An 8,854-nucleotide genomic window follows, 5' to 3' on the forward strand; every position below is an offset into this window, starting at 1 on the left:
TGTATCTGACTTCACATTGTGCACGTGTGTAAGTAAGTGTTACTCCGAACTGTGCGCACATGCATCCATGCTCACGCGCACACTCATACACCTCACGCAACAACCAAGCCAAGATCATTTATTTTAAAATGGGAATTTAGTCAAATATTCATTTTGGTGGTTTCCCTGATAAATTGCTGCAAGCTGCAACATTTGGAGCATGTTTTCCATCCTAGATTTACAGGCATAAATCATGACTTAATGCTGCATTTAAATAGTTACAGACAGGCAATTTATTCTTGGCTCACTCTTTGCATTTTGTGCAATAGCATTGTGTGACTGAGCGTGTGTTTCACAGTTCATTGGCAGCAATCATTACTTGCTGACAACTCCCATTCGTTCTGGTCTTTATTTTTGCCCTTATATTTTCTAAAAGGCTCGTTGTTCACATGATGCATGCGGCAGCACACACACCTAAGCCGCAGCAGGATACAAGCAGAGGAGGGAAACATATTTGCTCATGCACTTGGCAGATCAAACCAAGCCTCTGATGGCCTCTAGAGGTGTCAGGGCATACTTTGTACACACCACATATATACAGTTTATTATCCCCCCCATCACCTGCAGCCAATTTTGAGGGAAGAAGAGAAACCGAGTGGTTGTTAGAGGCTCATTAAGAAATATTCCACCATCTCTCCTGCTTGTTTTGCTTCCAGGCTTCATAATTATACTACATAAACTTCTTCACCACCAAAGACAGGTAAAGACAAACTCCTGGGCCGTATATCATCCCAATGTGATACAATAACACACAGATATGATTTTTAATGTGTGAACATATCAAAGCATTCATGTTGATATATACTTTTTTTTTATTTGCACACTGTGTTTTTATTGAAGGTTATGTTTTTATTGTGTAATCATTGCTTTTTTGAGCCAAGAGACAAATATGAGTGTAAGTGGGTGGCTGCAAAATGAAGTAAGCGTTTGACATTTCGGCCAGCACACCTACTTGTTTTCTTGCAGAGAGTTAGATGAGACCATCGATACCACTCTTATATCTGTATTGTCAAAATTATGCCACACCAGCTGCAGGATAGCTTAGCTTAGCATCAACTCTGGAAAGATAAAAATCCACCTACCGCTCTTAAACTCACTAATGAACACTCATGCTTAATGTGTGCGAAAAACAAAACGACAATTAGCTGTTTCGTTGGGTTGGGCTTATGTGCATTAGCAAAATATTAAAAACAGGTATATTTCAAAATTCCTCTGAATGCATATGATTTAAAGTGAATTTATTTTGCTCCTGGTTCACACAGACTTGCCAGTGTTGCTCTGAAAAAACAACCGTTCCTGACTTTTCTACTAATATGCTTTTAAACCTTCTGACACTTCATCACCTTCGTGGAGTGACCGAGATACGATGGAGATCAGCTCATTTGCTCAGCCGCAGCGCTCTGCCAACCAGAGGCTGCTCAAACCACAGAGGAGCGTGTTTTCCTGTAAGCCCGTGGGACCATCAGAAGTTCAGGGAGCAGAGTCGTGCGGTTAATCTGTGCTGGTAACTGCTTGGCCTCTGGGCTTCACATGAAAGCTCTTTCACTCATGTGTGCAGAACACGGGGGGTGGATCGGTAGAAGCTTCAGCACACTTTATCCATCAAACCTCACTTTCAGGGCTTAGAGCAGCAGGATGTCTTCTGCCAGGGTTGTGGTTTCTGGGAGACCAACGGAGCATTTCCATAATGGCTCACATCTTCTGTCGTCAGTGTCAGTTTAACAGCCGGTGTATGTTCGTCACCAGTATGAATCTGGCAGCGATGTTTTTATGGGTATTTTCATGAGGACAAATAGGCTTTATTGCTTTCTTGCTGAGGGTTAGATGAGAAGATTTATACCACTGTCAAAATGGTATATATGAAGCTACAGCTGGTTATCTTAGCTTTGCATAAAGACTGAAAATGGGTAGCCTGGCTCTGTCCAAAGGTAACAAAATTAGCTGCCCAGCCAGCCTCTCTACAGTTCACTAATTAACAATGACAAAAACCAAAGTGTAAAAACAACAATTAGTGGGTTTTACAGGGGTTACCTTTGGACAGAGCCAGGCTCTCGGCCTTTATGCTAAAAGATAACCAGCTGCTGCGTGTAGCTTCATATTTAGCATGAGAGCGGTATCGATCTTCTCATCTTACTCTTGGCAAGAAAGCGAAAAAATGTGGAGTCAGAATACAGTAGGAAAAGCAGAAGCAAACAGTAGTCGTTTCCTTGTCAGTATTTCTCATCTTTAAAATGTCTGGCATTTGCTTGCTCGGGGAGAGCCTTTTCGGGTAGGAGACCACTGTGACCCGACAGTGGGGCTAGTGGAGGGGTAACATTGGACTTGTACATATGGATCTGATAGAGAGGGCAGATAACCAGCAGACGCGGTGGAGCCATCCCTTGAACAGGGCAGGAAGTGTGTGCTGTGTCTGTCTGCTCCTGTTCTACTGTACAGTGTGTGTGTGTGTGTGTGTGTGTGTGTGTGTGTGTGTGTGTACATGGGCTGAATCCCGTTGTCATGAGATATTATTAACCCATATGTTAGCTTAATGACTCCTGCTGTTACATGAACAGTGAAAGAGGTGTCTCACAGAGGCTTGCGGGAGGGACTGCCAGATGCTGAAACACTGAGCTGAGATGAAATCACATTCTTTTAAGGGTGTATACGTTATGTTAGATTAAATTAAATTAGTTTATGGCTGTGTGTTGCGACTTGCAGATGTTTAGTCTGAGAGTTATGTTATTCTGTACATCAAATTTGAGGCTGATTTATTCTGAAACAGTGAGTTTTACAGTGTGATAAGGATCTCGACGTGGATGTAAATTAGAGCTGACATACTCAACAGTTGCTTCAGGAAGCGTTGTGCCTGGCACTAAGATCACAGGCTGATCATCTGCCTCCAATCTGTCCTCCTACAGTGGATGTGTGTGCAAGGGGTAATTAGTTGTTTTAAATGATTGAAGCTGTGCGCAGGAGGGAGTCTGTCTGCGTCTGAGAAAGTTCCTGTAAAAGTAAGGCAAGCATGAGGAGTAATGTTGCTTCATAGTAATATCATACATACGCAAGACTTGCCTTTTGATACAACTTTAAATAATATACATTTATATACAATATGCACACCATCTCCTCTGCTGAATAAATAAGTGGCCAGTCAATATATTAATAAATCCTAAATCACTTAATTAACAGTAAAGCAAAGTTGTGTGATGCCATTGTTTGAGTGAGGTAAATGTTTTCACCAGCATACTGACACGCTGATGTTGACCATGTGCACCATCTTAATGTATCCCATTAGCTTGCAAACATTTCCTAATTAGCACTAATCACAAAGCACAGCTGAGGCTGACGGCGATGTCTGTAGTTTTGCAGGTATTTGGTCATAAATTGCTCATTTTGACCTGATGGTGGCGATAGAGGAAAAGTCAGGGGACCACCAAAGTCAGTATCCTCAGGGAACAATTAATGATAAAAAAAATTCCATGCAAGTTCATCCAGTAATTGTCGAGATATTTCAGTATGAACCAAAGTGGTGGATCAACAAACATTCCCAAGAGCCGTGCTGCCAACATGGCTAAAAACATAATCCAAGATACTGAAGAACTACAATGTACAATATAAAATCTGACTTGATAAGACCTGCTGGCAAAATCTATACGTTAATAACCACTTAAAACCATCCTTATGTCTGATTACAACTACATTACGTTGCATGTTTGTGCAATGCTCATCGACACTCAGAAGGCGACTTAAAGTAAAGTACAACCACGCATTGTAAAAACTGGCTTCACTCATTTGAAGCAAAGTGCTGAATGGCAAATTTCACTGCTGTATTTCAGAGTCCACGTCGCGTCTAGGTTTTGCTCTTGTTTTGAAAAAGACAATATTCCCTCTAAACTGTTTAAATGGCTGAAAATGAAATATTCCAATAATAATAATATTCCCATTCGCATGCAGTCGTGCGTCCTCTGATGGATTGATCGAATGATCACAGCCTGTCTCTTTCATTCTTGAAAAGGCTGGTGTTGTCATATTTGTGATATATTTCCAAAAACCTGCTGATATTCACATCTGTCACAGTGTTTTAAAGTAGTAGCCAAATATGGTGTTTACATGACCTGTGTCAAATTAAGAATATTTAAGAAAACTGTCATATTCAGAATAATTATGTAATATTAGTGTGCTTGTAAACGCAGTCTGTGATCTTTGTTCTGCTAAATGGTGGAAAGCAAGTTTTAATTATTACACATACATGCAATAAATATTAATAAATGGCATTTATATTGTACAGTTGTCACACGGAGCCCAGGAAATTGAGCCAACCTCCGTAATGGGAGTGGAACATTATCATTACTGCATGATAAAGTTTGTCTCTAGATAAAATATCACTACCTCAGCTATAAAGCCATAACCTTGGGATCACTGACTACTGATAAGGGAGATTTATCACAATAAATGTAGTCATAACACTTGTAAGTGTACTAGATCAGCGTGGAATTCATTATTTTTTTCAGTATCTCTGCATTCAAGAAATCCATCACAAGACTTACTTTCTAATCACAACACAGCAAAATAGCAGAGGTTTACTGAAACAACAGTGACATTAATCTTATTCTGACCAGAGTATAAATAGACACAGCACATTCACACACAGCAGACTTGATGAGAGAATGAGGAATTTAACTGTAATCAGGCTGAGACTCTGTTATGTGGTTATGATGAGCCACTTTGCCAAACACAGACCAGACAGAGAATGATGAATTACTCACAGCTGACGTTCCTGCATTCAGAGGATACAAAGGTCAAGAAAATATGACTGCTTTATTGGTGGAACTTTGGTCCTTTATTCCCACTGCAGTGAAAGATTTCTTGCTGTTCAGACCTGTTGAGCTGAAAGCAAACACCATGTTCAGGTAAGAAAACTACTCATTTCTTTGAATGGTTTCTGACTGTGGTTGTTAATCTGTTTTGGATGTTTAATAGTGTCTAGATTGCATTTTTTTTGTGTCTTTGACTTTACATTTTGTTCTTCTAATGTTTGTCACACACGAGGACTTGAGATCTTGACATTAAGTCTCTTCTTTTTTAGGTTTTCTCTTGTCGTTTGTGTTTCTCTGATATTTGGCATCACAGCAAAGCCATATAAACCCTGGGTATGTACTGTATATATTGCTTCTGGCCGTCCACAATATTAGACTCTACAGCTTCAAATCATATGATAAATTATTCCTGCTGAATTCAAAATGACAAACATGTTTGTATGGTCACTAGCTTGTGTTTGGACAGCAGTCATGTAATATTTGTGCTCTTGTCTCAGAATAAACTGACAGATGAAGCATTCCAGGATGCTGTTATGTAAGTTGTAATTTCCTTCAGCTAAAATGAAAGTGAATAATCTTCTCTTGGACAGAGGAAATTCAGACTGAGGTTGCACGATTTTTATTTCAGGTCCATAGATGAGAATGGAAAGATGTCCTGGGGAATGGAGGTGGAGCCTCCAGAGGACATGGATGAGACTAACTATGACATCGACCCTCGCATGATGATCTGGAAGAGTATGAAGGGCAGCGGACAGGACAACCGGCCCCTGGAGGCCGAAGAAGATCTGGACGAGCTGTACCACCCTTCAGTGCCCGATATCCTCAAAGTTCAGATCCAAAAGGTCGGTGCCCTCCCTGCTGTCGAGGTCCACGCAGAAGATGCCAACGTGAAGTACAATCAGGAACCAGAAGAGGATAAGGATGACATCGACCACCCTGTTTTCAGTAAGACGGCCTCAGAAGAACCCGAGCAGGACCAGGATGACATCTACCACAAAGCGATGGAGGAGCTGAACGAATATCAGGCCCCACTAATGGCTGAATACAACGCTGCTGCAGAGGTCCACGCTGTGCACTCTGAACCAGAGATGGATAAGGACGACCTGTACCATCGTGACGACCAGCGTTTGCCTGTGCAGATGGAGCGGCAGGGACTTGAGGTCAGGGGTGAGCGCGAGGTCAGAATTCACCTTGAACCAGAGGAGGACAGGGACAGTCTGTACCACAAAGACGCCGTCCCGCCCGTCCTTTACCAAGGTGAGACTGAAGAGGCCGATCCTTTTGATGTGCCGTTTCAGAGGACGTACAGCAAACCAGAGGAAGATTGGGATCATCTCCACCACCAGTGATCATTCAACCACTCAGCCTGTGTAGATTCTTGTCATTTCAAATCAGACATAGCTGATAACACTGTAGCTGCAACAGGTAAACAAATCAGGTGTCATATGACCCCACTAAATGTATAATATGTACCACTTCAACATTAAAATACATCACCTCATATACAACGCCCATGATCCCACACTACTTCATGACATCATCAAACTAAATCTATTGTTTTCATTGTTTTGATTAATAGGCCCCTCATACTGTATGTAGCAGGATGATAAAGACACTTTAACACACTCATCAAAGGCTACATGTGTTTCATTTATTGTCATGTACGTACAAAGCAGAGCTTATTTACAAAAAAACAAACAAACAATCATTTCTGCTCCATGACTCAGATCATATTTACAGTACTGATTACACATGAACAAGAATAAATGGTGGATTCAGTTTCTAGTGGAAACTGAAATTAGCTTCTCAAATCAGTTGTGAAATCAACATTTGATCATTCGTTTGTCATTTCTTTAAAGTGTGTGTATCACTGTAGCAGCTCAGCAGGGATGACCCCCTTCTTCAGTATCAGGTTACCATACAGGGCGGTCTCCCTGTGTAGACACAGCAGACAGACAGTGACTGAGACATTCAGCTATAATATTCAAATAAAGGCAGAGAAAATACGCACCCTGTTGCAACAACAGCGTAGGCTTTCTTGGCTCGTTCATAGAAAGCAAACCTTTCCACCTTCTCCAGAGGACTCTACGTGTAAACACAAATTAACACAGAAAGTCAAAAATCAAAGTTATTTTTGTGTTACTTCCTGGATTATTTAATCATTGAGGTGGACATGCTGGTGTACCTTGGACCCAGCCTGACCCAGGAGCTGTGTGTAGGTGTCCCACACAGGGACCGCTAAACGTCTCTGTTTGTCACTGTCTACCAGATCCATGACTGCAGCCTGTGGACATGGATGAGCAAAGATTCAGCAGATGACATTTAAAAAGATAAGGAGCCTGCAGGGAAATGTACACATTAAGACATCACTCAGTGGATTAAGATTTAGAGTTATGGGGTCCTGTACTGGAGAGGGGACGTAGGTATCCAGGGGCAACAGCTTCAAAATGGCCTCCAAAAGCTGTGGGATTCCCAAACCTGCATAAAGACCACCACAGCTGGAACATTAAACAGCACCAGTACACACACTCACACCCATGATGATTAATTACTGAGAGATTTATGTGCATACCATCAGCTCTTATTTCTGTTGGACCACAAGCACAAATGGAAGATGCAGGAAAATTTGCATCAGCAAGAACTGAAAACAGAAACAAACGCTAAGTCAGTGAGTGGCAGCGTGAATTACATTTGCGTGAATTGCAGCTGCAGGTTAATGATCCTGTGCGATCAGTCGTGCTCTGACGCTCTTTACACTGCTGTTGACTTGGACTTGGAATACAGTGACGCTGTAGGCTAACACTGCTAGCACAGCCTACGAGAAAGGCGACCTGTGTGAATGTAATCAATACCATACCCAGTTCATCCCCATGGCCCATTTTAGCGAGAGCATACAGTAGCTCGGGTGATAAAACAGAGGGGATTCCTTTCAGTACGACCATGCTCGCAGCCACAGACAAGAGAGACCTGGACAGAGTTGAAACGAAGTGAGAGGAGTCACTTCAGCTTACTTCCGCATTCGTTTAGGCCCGATAGACATGCGAGCCGATAAAAAAAATGGCAGAAGGTCAGAAAATGACAGAGAGTGGAGTCTCAAGTGTGTGTTACGGTGCTATTCGGTGTTCGGGTCTGTCAGTCGTTTTTTAAGAGTCTTTCCGACGATTTTAAACGATTCCAATGATGGTGAAGTCACGTCCCGCCCTACCCTGACTCTGATTGGCTAGTAGTCTTTGCTTTCGGTGACTGGTTTAGCTGCGTTTAGGCGTCGCCATGGGATTGGTTAAGGTTAGTGTAAGACTATCACGGTAAGCCAAACAGAGGCACAGGAAGGCGCGTCGGTTCGCCATCCTGGGAAAGAGACAGTTGTCTACCGCAGCCTTCTCATGCCTTTTTTGCGCCACGGACCGGTTTCACGTAAAGCAAGAACTTGCTGGACCGGCATAGAAACGAATAAGAACAAGTGATTAAAAATACAACTCACCGTTACCCTGACTGTAGCTGTTGTAATTAGTGGGAGAGCTGCGCTTGTTTCTCTTCAATGAGAAGGCGTCATTGGCTCATTTGCGAGCCTGTCGCCACATATTACGCAGAGTGGGCTTAGTGCGTGAGAATCACCTGAAGCGACAAACTATTTTTTATTGGACCGCTGATATTCTCCTCTTCTTCTTCTGCCTCATCATTTGGCCTTTTCCCTTTTCCGAACAAGCAAAAATGTTTGTTTTAAAATAATTTTTGCTAGCTTGTGGGCTTACTTTTTTTTTTTTTTTTTTTTTTTTTTTTTTTTTTAAATTACCGTATTACGTGACCGAGCGGTTTGACATTTGCAGTGATGCACCTGATTTTCAAAATAAAACTTCTTTCAGACTCTGATGATCAATAAAATATTTTTTGTTCAGTCTATCTGTGCGGCCCGGTACCAAATGGGACCGCTGCTCCAATGCACTATTTACTGCACTGACTTCCTGTAACTGTTATCATTATCAGTGTGTGCGTATCCTGGGTCAGATCCCGGGACT

General features: G+C 42.0%; 2 protein-coding genes across 2 annotated transcripts; one reads left to right on the plus strand and one right to left on the minus strand.

Annotated features, from left to right (window-relative positions):
* Window positions 1-4,682: 4,682 nt before the first annotated feature.
* On the plus strand, window positions 4,683-6,466 carry LOC143327782 (uncharacterized). The gene is made up of 4 exons (XM_076742261.1): window positions 4,683-4,931; window positions 5,108-5,171; window positions 5,336-5,373; window positions 5,467-6,466. The coding sequence occupies exons 1-4, from the start codon at window positions 4,831-4,833 to the stop codon at window positions 6,185-6,187; spliced, it is 924 nt and encodes a 307-aa protein (XP_076598376.1). The 5' UTR covers window positions 4,683-4,830; the 3' UTR covers window positions 6,188-6,466.
* A 1-nt stretch (window position 6,467) lies between these two features.
* On the minus strand, window positions 6,468-8,224 carry fuom (fucose mutarotase). Its single transcript, XM_076742262.1, has 6 exons — window positions 7,696-8,224; window positions 7,411-7,479; window positions 7,246-7,316; window positions 7,024-7,122; window positions 6,850-6,923; window positions 6,468-6,772 (listed from the first exon to the last, which is right to left on the minus strand). The coding sequence occupies exons 1-6, from the start codon at window positions 7,778-7,780 to the stop codon at window positions 6,706-6,708; spliced, it is 465 nt and encodes a 154-aa protein (XP_076598377.1). The 5' UTR covers window positions 7,781-8,224; the 3' UTR covers window positions 6,468-6,705.
* Between the last annotated feature and the right edge of the window lie 630 nt (window positions 8,225-8,854).

This window comes from Chaetodon auriga, chromosome 11 (assembly GCF_051107435.1).
Source record: "Chaetodon auriga isolate fChaAug3 chromosome 11, fChaAug3.hap1, whole genome shotgun sequence".
Classification (NCBI taxonomy): Eukaryota; Metazoa; Chordata; class Actinopteri; order Chaetodontiformes; family Chaetodontidae; genus Chaetodon; species Chaetodon auriga.